Raw genomic sequence first — 20,589 nt, 5'->3', positions numbered from 1 at the left:
TCAAGAGTTAAGTGTGATGCTCTTTTGTCCTTTTTGCCTTACTAGCTGCTCTCTGGTGTTTAGTTCTGGCCGGACTAAAATAATATAGCATTTTGGGAAGAAGATACAAGCCAATAAGCCAGTGCTAGAGGCCAAGATGGAAAAGATCTCCACGGCCACCATGTATTTCCCCTTGGTGCTGAGATATGTTGGGACAAAGGAAACCCAAACGCTGCAGAAGACCAACATGCTGAAGGTAATCAGCTTGGCTTCATTAAAAGAATCAGGCAGCTTTCTTGCTAGGAAAGCCACAGCGAAACTGATGATGGCCAGAAGACCCATGTAGCCCAAAACCATGTAAAACATGGCTGCTGATCCTTCATTGCATTGTAGAATGATAGCCATCACCTGGGAGCGCGTGTCGAACTCTACAAAAGGGGGTGAGGTTGCCAGCCAAGTAACACAGTTGACAGTTTGAATCAAAGAACAAAACATGATGACTGAGAGAGCCATTCTCTTCCCCACCCATTTCCTCATCCTGCTTGATGGCTTTGTGGCCATAAAGGCAAGAACCACAGTGATGGTTTTGGCCAAGACGCAAGAAACTGAAAGGGAGAAGATGATGCCAAAGAGTGTTTGCCGGAGGAGACAGGTCACAGTCCCAGGCTGGCCGATGAAGAGGAAGGAAGACAGAAGGCCAAGCATCAGAGAGGAGAGCAGGATGCATGTGATGCTGCAATTGTTGGCTTTCACAATAGGTGTGTTCCAGTGTGTCACAAAGATTCCCATCACAGCAACTGCAATCACAAAAACCAAAATGGCAACAGAAGCCAAGCCTGCTCCCATCGGGTCCTCAAAGGATAAGTAGGAGATCCCTTTAGGAATGCACTCATCCTGTTTCTTATTAGGATACTGATCTTCAGGGCATTTCTCACATTTTTCAGCATCTGTAATGCATAATTAGGCTCTCATTAATTATTCACAAACACACAAATATGACTCATCTTCATCATGCCCATCAAACTGTCACTGCATTATTAGATAAAAAAGAAACTTTGTTCACTATTCCTCAAAACCACTGTCAATCATTAACAAATTTTTCAAAGAAGTTATTGTATCTTTGACTTTTGAAAGCTTATACCCTGAAAACCTTCTTAGTCTCTAAAACGTCACTAGTTCCAGTCCTGCTGTTCTACTGCAGACCAACACAGCAACCTACCCAATATGTTTTTGCTCCATATTATTCTATATCATGGCTATTGTAGTATGTGATGCAAAACATCAGGTGTCACCCCTATATACTTGAAATAGCAAATGAAAGCAGTATCAGGTTGAATCCAGCCATAGGTTATCATTATCATTGTTAAAAAGAAAACAAAAATCAAACCGATGGTTGTTGTGGGTTTTCCGGGCTGTATTGCCATGGTCTTGGCATTGTAGTTATATTTCTTATCACAGCATTATTTGAAAAGATATTTTGTTCACTACTAGTCAAAAACACTAGATCAATTATTAACACAAAGTTTTAAAAGAAGTTATTGTAACTTTGCCTCTTGAAAGCTTCTACTCTGTAAATCTTATTGGTCTCTAAAGAGCTCCTGGATTCTAGTCTTGCTCCTCTACTGCAGACCAACATAACTACCTACCTCAAATCGTTTTGCTCACTTTCATTCTGAATTATGGCTTTTGTACTATTAATCATGATAAAGAGCAAGTTTTTTCCCCTATATACTTTAACTACAGAGATCCCCTCTTATAATTGCCCTGGACTTAATGCTGCATATGTTCTTTGAGATGTTGTTGTGGCTCCTGAAATTCACGTCAATTAAAATATAGACATGGTAAGTAGAGATGTTGCTAAACTTTTCCTCTCCTCATGTGGCCAAATTATAGCATATCCAAAACCAAGTCACTGGGCTTGCAGGAATCATGTAGGGGAAGCTTCTCCAACTAAGAAAAGTTATGTCAGGTTGAATCAGGCCATAGATATCATTGTAGACCACTTACACCTTTCTTATACAGAATATTGACATGGCAGGGCTCAATGCTAGGCAGGTGGAATTTCCCCCAATCAAGATAAAGGCTTTCACTTACCAGTCTGGTTTGAAATGCTCCCTTGAGGGCATTGAGCACAATCGTAGCAACAAACTGGCTTCCTCTCCTGAACAACCCTGCTGTATCCTGAGTGGCAGTTCGGGACACACGTAGCCTTTGGGACACTCTACACATAACCGCAAGAAAGGTGATAGGTAACTTGGTTTATCTTTACCTCTCAATTCTGGGCTTTGCACAGAAAAACACAGTAACAAGTTCCATCCCTGACTCATCTATACCTGGTACATGTTTGATGTTCACTATCGTGGTCCAACTTACCCAACTTACCCTTATCCAACTTACCTCATTTGCCTTACAGCAGCATCTGATCTTCCTTTTCCAAATACGCTTCCCACAACCAACACCCCAGCTGTCCCCTTCCTCTCATCCTCTAAATATCCGCTTGCTGATGCCTGAATCCCCTTTGATCCTCATGTGAAATATTTCTACTGCTAAAATCCCTCATGATGGAGGATGCAAAGAACTTTGTAAAAAATGTGATTGACATTCATTTCTTCTTAGCACTTCAGAAGATGTGCTCTCAGGCAGTATTGTGTTTGATTTTGCATCTGTGCTTCAGCTGCATTTGGGTTCTCACATATAAGACCTATCTTGGGCCATCATGGGGTAATATCTTTTAAAAATATTTTTTTGGTGCTGCTTTCCCATCTGCACAGCATTCTCCTATTTGTGTTGGAGCAAGAGCCTGCTGTAGGCCTGAAGGTGTTTAGTTGTAGAAGAATGGGACCAACAAGAGATCGGTGTACAAAGTTCAGCTATCCAATTTGTATTGAATCGACTGTCTACCATATGCATAACCTCCATCTTGTTAATGCTCCCGTATGTTTCTGCCTGGGAATTCAGATCACAGGGAGAGGTCCTCCCGAGTGTCCCATCAATTCAGATAGCATGTTTGGTGGGTACACAAGAGGGTGCCATTTTGGTGGCAGTCCAAAGAACCTCTCTCAGGATGTTAAGGTTGGTCTTTATTGTCTTTTTGTTGATATTTATGGGCAGTTTCTGAACTGTGTTTTAAAACTTTTAAAAGTACATTTTTTGACTTGTGTTTTTAAATTTTGTTTTATTCATGTTTAAATATTTTATTTATTTTGGATGCTGCTTTGTGTTCCTGCATGGTGGAAAGGCAGCTAATAAATGTTATAAAGAAGTAAATTCAATGACTACACAGTGGCTCCTTTGGTCGCTGCCTACAAAGGACTTCTTGTGACTTTTGCCTGGTATTACAATGATCACCGAAAAATCATTGGTCATTGTAGTTTATGGGTTCTCTTCCTCACAGAAACCAGGACATAGCCTGATACTGGCATCATCTAAACTTCTTTTCCTCAAGTACTCAAATACTGGCATGAAGAGGTCTTAAAATCATGACGTGAGAAATCCCCCCTCTTTTCTTTTTTCTTTTTGGACATTCTTCCTGATGAAGAGTTCTGGTGAATTCATTAGGACACACATTGTTTTGTCATGTTGGATCATCCTAAGTACTCTGTTGATTGCATAACTGTTTGTATTCAGAGATGCTTTGGGCTAAAGAGAAAAGGGATGAATCAATGGGGTTGAAATTTTCTTAATTTGTTTTTACTCAGTTTATCCCTGAAGTCCAGCAAGTCTTTCCTTTTTCTCTTTTTAGGAATTTAGACTTTTTGATCACAAATTTATTGGGGGGGGCAGGCAGGGTGGTTCTGTACCATTTAAGAAATTTACTCTGTAGATGCTCCAAGACAGGCAACGACTTCCCATGCCTTCCTGTTGGAACACCACTCTGGGGTATATAACAAAACAAATGCAAGGGCTGGGGCTACAAATGTCACCTTGATTTCTCTTTGAATGAAGGAGAAACCTTACCCTTAAAAGACAGAAAAGAGGAATGAATATCTATATCTAAAATAGTGAATTTCAGAAAAAGAAATTCCCTTCCCCATGATGGTCCTATGGGTCAAGCATCTTATTGGTCAAATCTCCAGTTTGGATTTGTAAGGATATGGAAAACTGCGTCACTGTTTATTTCAGTTTCTGAAAGGAATCCTTTCTCAAAAGTATCTTTTAGTTTAAAACTGTTATCCGCACCTGCTGGAACTTCTGATTCCACACAATAGCACTTCCATTAATGGTGAACTCTTGGCCTGCAGGAGCTTGGAGGTCCACCTTCCCAACTCGTACTTTCTGGAAAGTTTGATTGGGAAATATGACCAGATTCGTGATATCATAGCCAGCTGCTAGGTGTCCGTTTGCATCAAAACAGATTTTTTCCCCAGCACTATTGTTAAAACGGACATTTCTCAGAAACAAATGCATCTAGATAAGAAAAGAAAAAGATTATATTTGAATAAAACTGATGAGAAATGATCAGATATTATATAGCTGTAACTTGCTGTGATGCGCCTCTGGAGCCCGTGCAACAAATTTTTAATGTCGGCAGATTATTAATTTCAGAAAGTGAGATTTTTTAAAAAAAAAATTCTTCAAATACAAAGTTGTTCAATGTGTTTATTAAGAGGGAAAGCTGCATACCACTTTGTTAAGGATTTATGGGGACTCCTGAAATGCCCTCCACTCTGGCATTCACCCCATATATTTCAACTATTAGGACTGCAATTAGTTTGTAAATGGTCACCCTGCTGCAATCTTGAAGCTCACAAAAGCAAACAAGAGACCTGAGTGAACTTACTAATAAACATGTTTGTACACAATTTAACTTGGCAATGTGACAATTGAATAAGCAACAGTATACTTTTTATGTAGACAACGAAAGGCTAGCAAGTTAATATGACTCTCAGAGCAAAGCTGGAGAAATCATTCGAAAAGGTACTACTTTTAAAGGAACCTGTACCTATGTATAAATAAAGTGCTGCTGCTAAAGTGCTATTGTAAACATTAATGTATCCAATATTCCACATTCATATTAAAGTGCACCAATTAGCACCAATAAGGCAAGCATACAACTGTATACATGAAACACAACAGACAAGGGTCAAAAGCACTCAATATCCACACAGTGTGGGAGAGTCCACAAAGCTCTCTCAAATGTAGGCATTTCCAAGTGACGGTGAAAAGTCCTAAATGAAGAATATTTTCTTGGTTCTGATTCTGGTGGGTTGTCTAGATCCTCATTGGTCCTGTTTCTATTCACATCTTTATCAAAAAATACACAGACAGTGGAAATAAATACATCTGATAAGAATACAATCATTTTAAACATTCAGTTGAAGGCAAAAGAATACAATCATTTTAAACATTCAGTTGAAGGCAAAAAAGTAACAAACACAAATTCCATTATGTCAATTTCTTACAACAGGGTATCATTCACAAAAATACCAGTCACAGTATTGTAAAAGCCTCAGATGTCTTATATAAACCCTCCAATCACACAACTCCATTTCATAGGAACCATTTCTTAAAGGGAAATACATACCAATATGTTTCTATAGAACAATCAACCCAAATAACATGTAAAATCATTGACTATTTAATTTAATTTAATTTATTATATTTATATTCCACCCTCCCCGCTTTCGCAGGCTCAGGGCAGATAACAAAATACAAATATCACACACCATTAAAAACATTTAAAAGCATTAAATAGTACATTTAAAAACATTTAAAAGCATTAAATGGTACAGCGGTTCTACCGCATAGTGGTTCTACCAGAGGGAATACATGCAATGGTAATGAGTGTGGCAACAGCATCTGTGTTCACATAGGGGCGATGGTTTAACCCCCCCTCCACGGGGGGGGGCACCACCTGGCATCAGCCATATGCCTGGAAGAATAGCTCTGTCTTACAGGCCTGGCAAAATGCAAGCAAATCTTGCCGGGCCCTTGTCTCGCAAGACAGAGCATTCCACCAGGCCGGGGCCAGGACTGAAAAGGCTCTGGCCCTGGTCGACGCCAGGCGGGCCTCCCTAGGGCCAGGGACACTTAAAAGATGCTTTCCACCAGATCGGAGAGTCCTCCGGGGCTCATATGGTGAGACACAGTTCCGTAGATACGTCGGTCCCAGTCCGCATAGGGCTTTGTAGGTTAACACTAAAACCTTGGACCTGATTCGGTACTCCACTGGCAGCCAATGCAGCTGATGTAGCACCGGTGTAATATGCTCCCACACCGGTGCTCTAGCAATGACCCACGCTGCTGCATTCTGTACCAGCTGTAACCACTGGTCTAGGGCCTAGGTCTCCTTCAGGAAATTCTTCAGTTGCTTCTCTGCCACCCACTCAATCACCTTCCCCAAAAATGGAAGGTTGGAAATTGGTTGGTAATTGAACAGGTCAGCAGGATCTAATGATGATTTCTTCAGAAGAGGCCGTACCACAGCTTCCTTCAGCGCCTTGGGGAAAACCCTAGAGCTCAAGGACAGGTTTATAATCACCTCCAAGGAATCCCGAAGCCCGTCAACACTGGGTTTCACCAGCCATGATGGGCATGGGTCCAAGGGGCACGTGGTAGGCTGTACCACCTGCAGAATCCTGTCCACCTCTTCACAGAAAAGAGGGCTGAAATGATCTAATATGGGTCCCAAAGATGGCCAAGGGGCCTCTAGTTCATTTACTGTATCAACTGTAGCTGGTAAGTCGCGGCGGAGAAACAAGATCTTATCCGTAAAAAAGCTCGCAAAAGCCTCACAGCTTATCTCCGAATTCAGCTTTTGATGGTCTCCACCTATATTTAAGCATCTAGGAACCAGACAATTCAGTCTAAATATCCAATAAGTTTCTTTTCTAAAATCCTTGACTGCAAGTCAAAGATAAAGATGTGAATTGAAATGGGAAGTAACATTTTCATGCACTAAACAAACCAGTTCATGAACTGAGGCAATTTAGTGAAAGTTTGTGGTGAAACGCAACAAAACATGAACCATATGGTTCGAATTTTTCCCAGTTCATGTCCATTTCTAGTTCAGAAGGTATCCTACGATTGGGCACAGATTAAAAATATTTTAAATAGTTTGCATTTGTCTTATGCAGTGGAAAATTTAAAGTTAAAGGAGAATGGATCCTATGTGTATAAAATAGAATTTTAGTCTAGTGGCACTTTAGACACAAACAAGATTTCCAGGGTATTAGCTTTCAACAGTGAATGCCCCCTTCTTCAGTATCAGAGAAATGGAACTTTGACTCTCAAAAGCTTGTACTCTGAAAATCATGTTCATCTCTGAAGTACCACCAGACTCAAATCCTGCTGTTCTACTGCAGACCAACATGGCTACCTAACATGGTAGCAAGCAGCAGCAGCACTGCTGTTGCTGCTGCCAAGGGAGCTTCTTCCATCAAGGGCTGGGCTTTCCATCTGCCCGTCCCCGCCTCTTGCTGCTCCAGCCTACAAAGGCTCCTGCTAGAGGTCTGGCTGCACTGCTGCTGCTGCCACCAAGGGAGCTTCTTCCATCAAGGGATGGGCTTTTCCATCTACCCAGCCCTGCCCCTTGCCTGCTCCTGCCTACAAAGGCTCCTGCTAGAGGTCTGGCTGCACTGCTGTTGCTGCTGCCAAGGGAGCTTCTTCCATCAAGGGCTGGGCTTTCCATCTGCCCGTCCCCGCCTCTTGCTGCTCCAGCCTACAAAGGCTCCTGCTAGAGGTCTGGCTGCCCTGCTGCTGCTGCCACCAAGGGAGCTTCTTCCATCAAGGGATGGGCTTTTCCATCTACCCAGCCCTGCCCCTTGCCTGCTCCTGCCTACAAGGCTGCTGCTAGGGGATTGCTTGCACTACTTGCCTTGCTGCCTGGCGTCCTCCATGGTGGCCCTAGGACTCTCCCAGTTTCTTTTGGCTCCCACACATCAAGCAGGTCACACACTGGATTTGATTTTGGGGGCTGGGATGATGATGGTCCTGGATGCCTATGATGCAGTGCCATGGTCAGATCACGTTGTTCTGAAGGCTTGTCTGAGCATGCCGCTCATTTTCCGAGTGGGGGATGAGTGGATTTACGCTCACCCGCAGAGATTTATGGATCCATTTGGTTTCCAGGCTGCCGCCAAGGGATCCGATGCCCCTTGGCAATACGTTAGATGAGCTGGTGGATGATTGGCATGGCCGATTTTCCGAAACCATCAACGTTATTGCCCCCTGCCATCCTCTCCGAGCCCGCAAACTAGTAGCTCGGTTCACTGAGGAGTTTCGCCAGATGAAGCAGTCTCTGAGACGGCTAGAGCAACTATGGAGGTGGGGATGCAATGAAGAGGCAAGAACATCTTATAGGACATTTATGAAAGCCTATGAGGTGGCAGTGAAAGCAGCAAAGAGGGATTTCTTTCTTGCTTCCATTGCATCCGCTAGCTCACGCCCGGGTCAATTATTTCAAACAGTTCAGTCCTCGGTCTGCCAAATTCTTAATTCGACTATGGCTGCAAGGCTTTTGTGAGCTATTTTGCAGTCAAAATCTTGTCACTTTGCGGTGGCCTGCTGCCCACTGTTGATACAGTAAGGGAACTGGAGACCCCTTGGCCGTCTTCTGCATCTGTATTAGATAATTTCAGACTGCTCTCCCAGAATGAAGTTGACAGGATCCTGCAGGGGATCCAGCAGTTGTTGCAGAGGTTTGGGCTGGGCTGTCATTGATACGCAGATGATATCCAGCTTTATCTGTTGATGGCCGGCCGGCCAGACACGAACCTGGAAAATCGGACTAGAGCTCTGGAGGCTGTGACGGCATGGTTGAAACAGAGCAGGCTGAAATTGAACCCAGTGAAGACGGAGGTCCTGCAGCTGGGATGGGGGCTGCCAGATGTTGGGATCCAGCTCCCTGCCCTGGATGGGACACCACTGGCAACTTTGCCAGTGGTGAAGACTCTGGGCGTGCTCCTGGATGCCTCCCTGTCAATGGAGACCCAGGTCATGGTGGTTGCCAAGTCCACATTTTTCCATCTCTGTCAGATCAGGCAACACCCCTGGACCTGGCTACAGTGACCCATGCAACGGTCACCTCCAGGCTGGATTACTGTAACTCACTCTATGCTGGGCTATCCCTGGGCCTGATACGGAAAGTACAACTGGTCCAGAATGTGGCAGCACGGGTCCTGACTGGTATATCCTACCAGTCACATATCACACCTGTCCTGCACCAGCTGCACTGGCTTCCAGTTGAATCCTGAATCAGGTTCAAAGTGTTGGTTCTTACCTTTAAAGCCTTGAGTGAGTTGGGACTGGCATATTTCCAGGACCGCCTCTCCCTGTATGTTCCCCGGAGACTCCTTTGATCAGTGGATAAATGTTTACTGGTGGTCCCTGGCCTCGCTTCAACCAGGGTCAGGGCCTTTTCAGTCCTGGCCCCAGCCTGGTGGAACACTCTGTCAATGGAGACCCGGGCCGAGCGGGACATATTATCATTCTGTCGGGCCTGTAAGACAGAGCTCTTCCACCAGGCATTCGGTGGTTGAAGGGAGCAGTGCCATGTCAGCCTCCCATCTTTGCACTTTAATGTATTTGGTTAATTTATTTTATTATTGTTTATTGTATGTTGATTTTAGAATTAACGTTTTCTTGTTTTTATTGATTTTAACTGTTGTTCACTGCCCAGAGCCCCTGAGGATGGGTGGTTTATAAATAGAAATAATAATAATAATAATAATAATAATAATAATAATAATAATAATAATAATAATAATAATAATAATAATAATGCATACTTCCTACACAATGTCACCTAAGACATAAGACTACACAGTGTCACCTAAGCTTGTAAGTGAGCTATGACTAAAAAGGTGACTGACTTGCCATGGCTGAACACTGAGAAGTCCTCCTTCCATGATTGCTTTCTTCCAAGTTCTCGATGAGTACATGGCATGTAGAGCATGTGCTACAGCATAGACTGCATTGTAGATGCCATAACTCTGACCAGACATTCTCATTTCAAACACCATTCCTGGGAGGTTCCTTATCGTCTCCTCCCTTGTGCAGTTTCTAGCATTTGGGTAATAAATATTATATAATGGTAGAGAGCAGAGAAACACTTGGAACCAGAACAGTTGGATGAAATAAATCTCCGATTGATATGGATTTATGGTCTCAATGAAATCCTCAAATCCTGACACCGTATTCGTGTGCAGCGCAAAGGATAAAGAGCCATTGAGAGATTTTGAAGTTAATTTATTCACAGAGAAAACAGATGTAACATCCCATTGAGATGTTATAATCCAAACTCTCTCTATTGGTAGCCCTTGAAAAATTTCATAATTTTGTAGAATTATTCGTAAACCTTCCATAGATTGACGATCCCCATAAACAAGGATGGTGTTGCTTTTGTTCGATAAGATATTAAAAGCTATCTTTGCCAAAATTTCTAAAGCTGACTTAATTTTTATGTAACTTTTCAGTATCGGAATCTGTTCTTTCAAAGCAATGCAAATGTCTCTCTGGAACAATCTTGGCATCAAGTTTTGAAGGAATGTTTTCCCGTCCTCATCATCTGATGTGATTAGGCCAATCCAATTCCATCCAAAATACTTAAGGAGATGAACAATCCCGACATACTGATGAACCTCATTGGGAACCATTGAGAAGAAATATGGGTATTGAGTTTTATCGTTCAGTGTAAGGCCAAAGGAACCATAACTGACCTAAGAAGAAAGATCATGATTTGATCAGAGGAAACAAAAAGGAAGGCAAGAAAATTCATCATGGCCCTTCAGGTCTAGCCACAGCATGGTGCTGAACAACATGCATCCAGGGAGAGAGGCTGCTCTTATCATTCCTGCTGTATCAGCAATCATGAATAACTAACAGAATCCTGAGCAGTGGAGTGAATGATGTCTTTTAACTAAGCAGTCCAAATACTCCAACTTAACTGGGGCTTACGAGAGCTTTGAAAGTTATCAGGGCTGGTCATGGTTATGGATTGGATGGGAGACCACCAAGGAAGACTGAAGTTGCTACAAGGAGGAAGGCAATGGCCAGCCACCTCTTCACATCTCTTGCCTGGAATGCCCCATGGATGGGGTAGCCATTGGTTGGTTGTGATAATGATACATTCTTCTTGCCTTGACCTGAATAAACTAGGCTCGACTGATCTCATCAAATATTGGAAGTTAAGCAAGGTCAGGACTGGCTAGTACTTGGGAAAGGAAGCAATCAAGAAGTTCAGGGTTGCTATGCAGGAGCAGGCTATGTCAGCCCACCTCTGTTCATCTCTTGCCTTGAATACTCTACAGGGTCACCATGATTTGGTTGTGATTTGACAGTAGTTTCTACTACCAATTTGAGAGTTCTTAGAGGGACACAGAAAGGGTATTGAAAGGCACTTCTCTATTGCAAAATATCTGGATCTGTAAATCTACAAGAACACACATACCTGTGGAATCTTGAAGATACTTAACATGTTGGCCATCTGAATGGAGTTTTGGGAGCTAAGTTCACCAACGGTAGCCATCAAGTTCTGCTTTTGGTCACAGTAGTAATTAGCAGGATTCAGCTGTTCTCTGAAGAGTAGATTCAGAGTGTTCCAATATGTGAATTGTGGATCAAAAGCATTGTCAAAGATCCTTGATCCCAATGTGGTATTGGGTAAGAGATTACTCTTCCTTATCTCATTAACAACAAAAGTATAGGCAAGAACATGCTGGTAGTTTTTAGGCATTAACCTACAAAAAGGTGTTGTTATTAGCAGACAGCTTTTTATCATAGCGTGATTCATTTCCAAAAACATCTAACTGTAGACCTTGCCACAGAAATTCAGCTGGGCTGGAGCTCAAAGCCTTCTTAGTACTGCCCGGTTTTCCTCATTTAACAGGGAGAAACCTTAATGCTGCTGTCCCTGACTGTAGAATTTAGTCACTGACAGAAACCTTCCTATTTGGGAATCTTAGTTAATTTATCATAGAGAAACCCTTGCTCAGTCTCAATTGTTTTAGGAAGAGAATTTGCACCTAATAATGTATCAGTGAGGATGCCTCCCTGTTGATGAAAAAGGGTACAGCCTCCATTACAGCCTCCATAAGAGGGGATTCATGCAGAGGTCCTGCCTCTTGCACAGCTTGCTTGCACAAGGAAATGCTCAGGGGAATATGAAGGCGATATGAAGGGGATCCTTCAGGGGAATATGAAGGATAGCCTTGGGGTGAGCGTGGTTTACAGGTGATGTTAATAAATTTAATCCTATGGAAGTCTTTGCTTGATGAGAACTTCATGGATATCACAAAGTGCATCCTATACAGCATCAGCATTTCCAACAAAAAGGAGTTTGGTGGTTATACCAAGAACCCTTGAAGGACCTGCATGTACAGGGTGAAGGGTTGTGGCCTGAACATTGGCATCAACGATACCTTCGAAAACACTGGCAAGTACAATATTGTTGCTTCAGAAAGAGTGGCATACATTTTCCAATAGACTCTTAGTTGTGCTAAGAAGCTCCAGTTTCCAGAGGCAGTGATTGTCTTATTTCCAGTTTAACTTAGGGGTAAAAGTTCTAAGCGGAAAACTGAAAAATTGGGTTGGAAGTAGGATTTCGAGGTGGAGGCATTTGGGGCTGCAGTAGAAGGGGGGGGGAAATCACACTGTGTATGTGAACATCTGTCTGCCCATGTAAGGATTCAGGCCTTGATACAGGCTCTGTTTTCGCACATTGTTTGGCCTGTTACAGTTAAGCTTATTATCTAGAACTATAAAAAATTAATGCTGATTCACATACGCATCATCTTTACTTAAATTATCGTATACTAGAATGTTTTATGCAAGATGACTCCAGGCTCAATCCAAGAACATAACATTGTGTTTGAGATGACACAGACGTTCTAACTGTGGCATTAGGTTTGAGATTGCCTATTCATTTAGGCAAATCACCACTCGATGCCGTAATTGCTAAGTGATGAACGTGCGTGTTTGAAGCAGAACAGCTCAGCCGGAATCCACAGTGGAATGGTTTAGACAAGATTGATACATGTTAGATCAGGATTCCCTAAAGCCTCAATGCTCAGTCTTGAAAATAACAGAGATACTTACCACGCCTTTGTATGGAGGTCTGGCCGTACTCTAAAACTTTGTAGAATGCTTTCACGAACTGTAATGGATACAAACGCCCCAATGATAATATCCTCTTCAGTGCTATGGAAATGATGAGAAACTTTTGGTTGCCTAAGGCAAGTGGATTTCGAAGTGTTGCTGAAAGCCTCGGGCAGCATCAGCAGGAATAGCTGCAATATTAAAACCAGTGGGAATGCTGGAAAAATGTGTTCCCAATTCCTGGTACAGAGCTGAAACATTCCCTAGGCATTCACTAGCGTAACTGCAAGAGGGATAAGCAAATTGTATTTTATATTTGTTTACATGTCAGTTTGTTTTTTGTTATTGAATTTTCTAGATTTGTTCTCAATTTGAAGGTGTTTTTATGCAATGTATACACTAGTTGTACATATATATTTGAGATACAAATTAATTGAATTTGTCCACACAATATGGAACATTGAAGTATTAATGAAAAATGGAACATTGAAGTACTAATGAAAAATGTACATCTTAATGAAAAATTCAGTACGACAAAACAGAAAATGGCACAAAAATCACACATCACTATTTCAAATCACGAAGAGAGAAAACCCAACTGGAAAAGGCTTTCTTTTGGTTAAAACAGCATGGATGCAACATTTTAACTTAAATGTGCAAGCAGAATAGAATCCAACTGAAGTAAAGTTACAGAAACAAAAAAAATCTACAAAGGACTAGGGCATTTTTATCCTGCCTGTGAAGTGCTCATGGAGCTGCCTTATAGTGAATGAGGACATTGGTCTGTCAAGCTTAGTATTGTTCACTCAGATAAGTAGCAGCTCTCTCTGTTCTCTAGCATGCATCTTCTGCGTCATGTATTACTTGATCCTTTTTAAACTGGCAATTCCAGGGACTGAACTTGCAGTAGCTTAAGACTTGGAGAGCATGACTAAACAACAAACAAAGTAATAGAGAGAGCTTCAGGACAGCGTGGAGATCCTATACTAATTCTCTCAAACCCTAGTGTGATGGTCGAATCACTCTTCCACTCTTGCTCTCTTCATCATTACAAATTCCTGTCTGGATTTTTGCCCTAACAGAGATTGGAGGACAGCTACCTTTGACAAAAATGGACCTTCTTCTGAGTAACCTCCCAGAGCTCTGTGGCACAAGCTGTTTTGACTGGAGTTTATAACATTTATAGCACTTGAACTTTTCATTTTGACAGTGGTCACTGGTTAGCTGTGGGATTCCCATAATAAGCTTTTAATCACATGGATCTTGATAACGACAGGGCAGATAATCATTGTTCCTGAAGTCTCCAGCTCTTCTAGTAGTTGAGAGATTTGGGAGCTTTCAGAAAGTTCATCATCTGTTCTATAATTAGCAAACTCCCCATGAGCTTTGTGAGTTTCCAATCTGACTGTTTCAAACTTCTGGTGGGGTTCAGCTAAGAGGGCCTTCATTCTGATGCCTAAGCCTATAGTGTGTCAACCTCAAAGCCTCCCTTGATGTGCATCAAAGCAGGGTAAAAGTAATGCAAGAAAAACACTAACAGTTGTTTCCCAGGCTGTTTCCCCTTTCTCCCTTCCTTCTCCTGTGCCTCTCTGAATCTCGGAAACACTCCCAACATTCTGGGGGAGAGATTTTCATTACTCCCAGAACTTCAGGAGTGTTTACCCCCCCACCCCCAGTTGAAATAAAAGGCAGACAAGTTGCTTGGGTATAAAATATGGGCCAGTTTACTAATTAAACATAAACTTGGAATCAGCAAGGGATCTAACTAGCGGTGCAGGTCAAGCTTGTCCGGGGTCTGAGGCACAGCCCCAGCCTCGCTGGGAGGAAACAGTGAGAGACAGCCAGGAGGCAGCAGCCCTGCTGCCCCAGCCAGCCATCAGAGCCAGAACCTGCCTATGCCAGGAAAAAGGGGCAAGGGTCCAAGGCCCCAGGGGGCTGAAAGGGGCAGGGCAAGGCCAGCTAGCCCCACCATCCAGGGAGAAGGCAGGGGGCTGGGCAAAGTAGAGGGAGAAGGCAAGGGCAGGGGAAATAATGACCCAGCAGCTGCCCAAGCAGAGCCCTTATCTGATGAGGGGAAGCAGTCCCAACAGCCCAGAACCATGCCCCAGCCTATACACCAGCTAGAAAGCAATAGCCAGGCCCAGGGAGTGCCAGAAGCCAAGCAACCTCAGGTGGAGCTGCCACAGGCATTCTGGGGGAGAAACTGGGCAGGCAGCCAAGGGGCCACAGCTGGACCTGCCTTCAGCAATCAGCAATGTCAGGGAGGCTTGGCAGCCAGGCAACAAGACACAGCTGGTGCAGGTCAGTGGAGCCAGATCAGCTACCCCAGCTGCAACTACTTGGGGCAGCCCAGATCCAGGCTGGAAGAAGGGTGGGGTGGGGAAAGGAAGCCTTATAAAGGATGACTGGGAAGAGCTCTGGGGTGGTGGGTTTGAGTAGGAGTGATGGAGCAGGGTGAGGGCACGGAGGAGGAGATGGCAGAGACCAAGGGGAGTGAGTGGCACAGGTTGAGTGGGCCAGCGAGTGTAGTGAGAGGGAGTCTGGGTGATGTATACTGCTCCTCCATCCACAGAGCAGGGTCCCGCAGAATCCCTGGCCCCCTTTTGATGTCAGGAGCAGACTGCCCAGCACCCTGCGCAGTGGCATCCGCGGTGAGCCCTAACAAAGCTCTGGGGTCTCACCAGACCTCTGCCTTGACCTGCCTGGGTGATCCCCCACTGCCCTGTGGGTTAGCCCTCCAAAGGATGGCTGGTATTTGGTGGCCAGGCAAGTGGTCCCCCTTTAAAGCTCTGACCCCCACTGCAGTGTAGCCCATAGGGATGGACTTGTTCAGGAGTCCCAAAGGAAGTCTGCCCTCGCAACTGGCTGCCATGAAGCCCACCAGCTGCTCCTGACAGAATCCCAATTCCCCTAAGTGAATGCGCCAAAGGGGTCACCATCCCACTCAAATCCCATGCTAACCTGCCAAAGAGGGAGGTTGGGCCTCTGCTCAGACTCCTGCACCCCACAGGTGGCTTATGGCCAACCTGAGCCCTTGCTGAATATGTTCCAAGAATGTTATTGCCTGCCATAGTTCATTTTTTTTATGCCTGTTTGCTTTTTAAATATTTTTAAAGATTTTTTCCTCATTTTGATTGTATTTATATGTAGTCTATATATGCATATGCATATGATGAATGTGACTCATATGTATCAAATCTGTACACACAATATGGAATGTTAATGTACTAATGCACGAGTGAAAATGAAAAATGTATACATTTTCAAGAACATAAAATGGCATGAAAATCACATATCATTAGTTTAAATCACAAGATGGGAAACCAAGGCCGTTTCCACACGGCTTACCTTATTCTGCAAAATAGCGAAATCTCACGTGAAATCTCGCGAGAAGATGTTGTTATCGCATGAGAAGACACGATAACAGCATCTTCTTGTGAGATTTTGCACGAGATTTTGCTATTTTGCAGAATGAGTTAAGCCATGAGGAAACGGCCAGTATTGAGAAAAAGGCTTTTATCTGGTTAAAACAGCATGAATGTGACATTCATGACTGAAATATATAAGCTGGAGAGAGTCCATGTAGAGTAAAGTTACAGAAATAAAACAATCAACGAAGGACTAAGACTCTTATTTGGATCATTTTTATCCCTCCTTCCTGACAGAAACTGACTTCCATAGTTCTCCATCTCTTCACATCAACCTTTGAAGTGCTCATGGAGCTGCCTTGTACTGGATGAGGAAATTGGTCTGTCAAACTTAGTATTGTCTACTCAGACAGGAAGCAGCTCTCTGGGGTATCTAGCGGGCATCTTGCACATTACGTATACTTTTTGAATTGGAGATTCCAGATTGAACCTGGGGCTTCTGCATGCAAAGTTGATGTCCTAAAACTGAGCCATGGACCCTTCCCTTAAGTAAATTAAGACTTAGAGAGCATGATAGTAAAAAAAAAAAAGTAATAGCACTTCAGGAGAGGGTTAAGATCTGAAGCTAGTTCTCTCAGACCCTAGGCTGATGGTTTAATCACTATTCCACTCTTGCTTTCTTTATCATTACAAATTCCTGCCTGGTTGTTTGCTCTCATAGAGAATGCAGGACAGCTACCTTTGACACAGGTCAACCTTCTTCAGTTTAACCTCCCAGATCTTTGAGGCACAAGTTGTTTTGACTGGAGTTTACAGCACAAGCTTGTAAGTTGCATTTGACTATTCATTTTGAAAGTAGCCATTGATTGGCTCTGAGATTTCCACCTGAAGCAGTTAATCATAGGGGACGTGATAATGACAGGGCAGATAATCACCTCTCCAGAAGCCCCTGGTTCTTTTAGTAGTTTAGAGATTTGAGAGCTTTCAGAAAGGTGAGGATCTGCTCTGTAATTAGCAAACTCAACACAATCTTTGTGAGATTCCAATATGGCTACTAACAGGTCTCTTGTGGCATTCAACTGACAGGTCCTTCATTGTGTTGCCTAAGCCTCTAACAGCTAATTTTAGGTAGTTATTCTAGCAATAGTTCTAGCCTAGTGAAGACACATCCCACCCTCCACCTCCTATGCATTGACTTGCTGCATGATGAGCAAGAGAGGCCTGGCCCCCTGCCTCCAATTGCCTAGTTGTTTTCTTAGAGTGACGGTGTGGAGGAAGTGGTTTTGTGCACACCACCTCGCCATGATTAGCAATGTCCTGAAAGCAGCTTCATCAATCATAGGGAAGAGGGTACATGCAGCCACCTCTTTAGTGTATTCTCACTCTGCATAACAGACAATCACTCAGAGGCAGGGGTTGGGGGCCACTCTCGCTTCCCCATGCAGTGAGTCAAAAGATGAAAGGAGGGCCTCTGTATGGCCCAAATGCCACCTAATGGACCTCTACTTGCCATGCTCTGATAGGAGAGTCCCATCATGTAGCAGGTGCAGATAACAGTATCTCAGACGCCTTGTCTCACTTCACACCCCAGATCCATTCCCAGAGGACCTGTGGCTGATTGGCGGTACTGCGCTATTTAGCCCATTTGAGGGAGTTGGGCATTGTGCCAAAGACCATGCACAGGGATCTTGCGGTCATTTTCTTTTCAATCGGGCCCACAGTTTCCCTGACCCCTGCAATCCGGCCAGCCAGGCAAGGGATCCCCCCTTCAAGCACCTAATGCCCCAGCTGTCTAGCATGAAGGAAGGCCTTGTACTTGGGGATTCCCAGCAGGCATCTGCCTGTGCAATGGTAGCCACCAGCAGCATACCACACTGATGGCAGACCTTGTTCCCCACTTATGGGGAAGCACCACTGGGTGCTCACCGGCCCGCACCCTATACCCCAAACTCTCCTGCCAATGACAGATCAAGCATCAGCACCCAAACAATACCTCAGAACACTGCCATTTGTGCAAGGTAGGCGAACCCTCCCCCCTCTCCCAAAGCCAATCAGGGCAAAAAGGGAAAAATTCCTACCTGGCTCTGACACAGCAGCTGGCTAATCCTGCACTAAAACAGGGTGAAGTGGGTGGGCCGAGCACATGAGGAAACTGAAGCTGGGGAAACAGAGCCACCTGCAAGCGGATCTTGGCTCCACTACTGGCCAAAGCCCCGGATGCCCGGGAAGGGAGCCTGTCAGCTTCCTCTGGGCGGGGCTGCAAAGCCAACTCCCAGCCTAAGCAGCTTTGCTGCAGCTGGACAAGTTGAATTCTTCCTCTCTTTTTCCTAGCAAAAAAGCTGGTTGGATCCAACTCACAAATATAACCAAAGAAATTGCATCAGGGAATGTACCCCCTCATGTGTCAGTAATGACTCAGTGCTTGCACAGAGGACTACCTTTACCTTTACCTTATGCACCATAGATCACATGTTTGAATGTGGCAATGAAGACAGCTGCATTAAAATAGATAGTTCAATACATGTATACATATAGATGCACACACACTGCTCTATTGAGAAGTACACGGTCAAAGAAAGATCATGTCCCCATGGAGAGACGTTCCGTTGTGAGTTGTGACTAAGCAAATTTAGTCAATATTTAAATCAATATTCATACAGAGAACCAAAGAAGACATTAAAGAAGATTAAAGGGTTTTATTGAACTCATTTAAGGAAAATGATTGTCAGCACAGGGTGGAAGTTCAGTTGGAACCATATGGTGAGAGTGACATTCCGTGTCCACATGCACCCACTTCAGAATATAACATCTTCCTAGGACGGCTTGTTTTCAACTGAGACCACCTTCTGTAGTTTAACAAGAGAAGGCTTCACGATTGCACCTCCTGTCCTGAATCTCCCAATCCATCTTACTTCCCTTACCCACCTACTATGGAACCATGAAGTTCTGCTTGATTTTGCAGATGGGAGAGGAAGGTGAACAACGGGACACTGAAGGAGAGGGAGATGAGATTGAAGAAGCATACCTTCTCCAGCAATTTCACAATGAGTCATTAGACAGATATTGCGACTGAATCGAAAGGTGGCCGTCATCAAATCATTAACAAGTCTGTATCAATTTTACGAATCCTCTTCTAATCGCTTGTTTCCCAGTTTGGATGAATCAAGTGTCCCATTTCACTTCTTACACTGATCCACCATGAATTTCTCTGAACTTTTATGTGGCTGCACATTTAGCATGTATCACAATTCATGTTTATTTTCATTCAGTTCATATTATAGCAGAACTTTGTCCTGGTATACATAGGTATAAACACTTCCTCCATTAGTCATCTGCCCACACACCTTAATGGTATAGATAAGTTCCTTGCTCAGTGTCATTAGCCTATGCATGTGAACCCCTTGGGAATGAGTGCGTGTTCATCACCCAGGTATGGATCGCTGCCAGGATCAACTGAGTCATGAAAGTCTGCTTTCAGTAAATCTTCCTATACCACTCTGATGGTGTGAAGTATGCCCCATTTCACCATTTGCCACTTGATCCCTCCAAACCACATGTACAATGCACTGCAGAATGTGATGTATTGATTCAGCGAAATGCTTAAGCTCATATCCCATCAGTTAAGCACAACAGATGGGAGGAAGTTCCCTCTCTGGTATCTGTTTAATCGACTGAGTGATGAGAACATGAAAAACAAGCTCTTCACCCTTTTTAGGGATGCTTGATCACCTACTAGTTCAGCTCACATCCTGTTTACCAGTCTCTTTCAAGAAACCAAATTTTCCATGATCAGTTCAACTGTTTGTCAACCAGCTTGTGAATGTTTACCAAGGTGCTTCTCTGTATTCCTTCCTCTCAGTGCAGTGCATCACCACCAGCTTTTCCCGCAGACATGGCCATAGTTATCCCTGGATTTTTTTTTAGAAACTGGCAATCGGTATTGCTCTATTGCAATAATCAAATAATAATCAACATTCTACCAAACGTATTGCCATGATGCAAAAGTACTTTAATTTCTTTACAAAATAAGACTCTAACCCATTTTGTTGCAGAGTTATATGAGAAAAGGTGTAGGGAGAAGAGAAGGGAATAGAGACTTATTTTTTTAAAAAATGAAAGCTTGGACTTTAGTGATCATGGCGATACATCGGAAGAATGTTAGATTGTAATAGTGCAGTAGTGATTTCTCATTGCTCTGCTCCAGAAG

The 20,589-nt window shown here is 43.5% G+C and overlaps 1 protein-coding gene across 1 annotated transcript; it reads right to left on the bottom strand.

Annotated features, from left to right (window-relative positions):
* Window positions 1-14,462, bottom strand: LOC129339698 (vomeronasal type-2 receptor 26-like). Its single transcript, XM_054994278.1, has 7 exons — window positions 14,271-14,462; window positions 13,015-13,205; window positions 11,369-11,657; window positions 9,792-10,637; window positions 4,159-4,386; window positions 2,074-2,200; window positions 1-926 (listed from the first exon to the last, which is right to left on the bottom strand). The coding sequence occupies exons 1-7, from the start codon at window positions 14,460-14,462 to the stop codon at window positions 1-3; spliced, it is 2,799 nt and encodes a 932-aa protein (XP_054850253.1).
* Window positions 14,463-20,589: the final 6,127 nt, after the last annotated feature.

The sequence above is a fragment of the Eublepharis macularius genome, chromosome 12 (assembly GCF_028583425.1).
Source record: "Eublepharis macularius isolate TG4126 chromosome 12, MPM_Emac_v1.0, whole genome shotgun sequence".
NCBI classification, from domain to species: domain Eukaryota; kingdom Metazoa; phylum Chordata; class Lepidosauria; order Squamata; family Eublepharidae; genus Eublepharis; species Eublepharis macularius.
Note: the sequence above shows the minus strand (reverse complement) of the source record. Positions and strands in the feature narration are given on the sequence as shown.

What these genes read in the sequence shown, in the direction of transcription:
- LOC129339698 (XM_054994278.1), bottom strand. Translation starts at nt 14,462, where the DNA reads ATGAAGGCCCTCTTAGCTGAACCCCACCAGAAGTTTGAAACAGTCAGA. An exon ending in TCAGTGTTCAGCCATGGCAA is followed by an intron (nt 4,387 to 9,791) that starts GTCAGTCACCTT and finishes TTTCTTATCTAG; the next exon opens with ATGCATTTGTTTCTGAGAAA. An exon ending in GGAATCAGAAGTTCCAGCAG is followed by an intron (nt 2,201 to 4,158) that starts GTGCGGATAACA and finishes GGTTATGTGTAG; the next exon opens with AGTGTCCCAAAGGCTACGTG.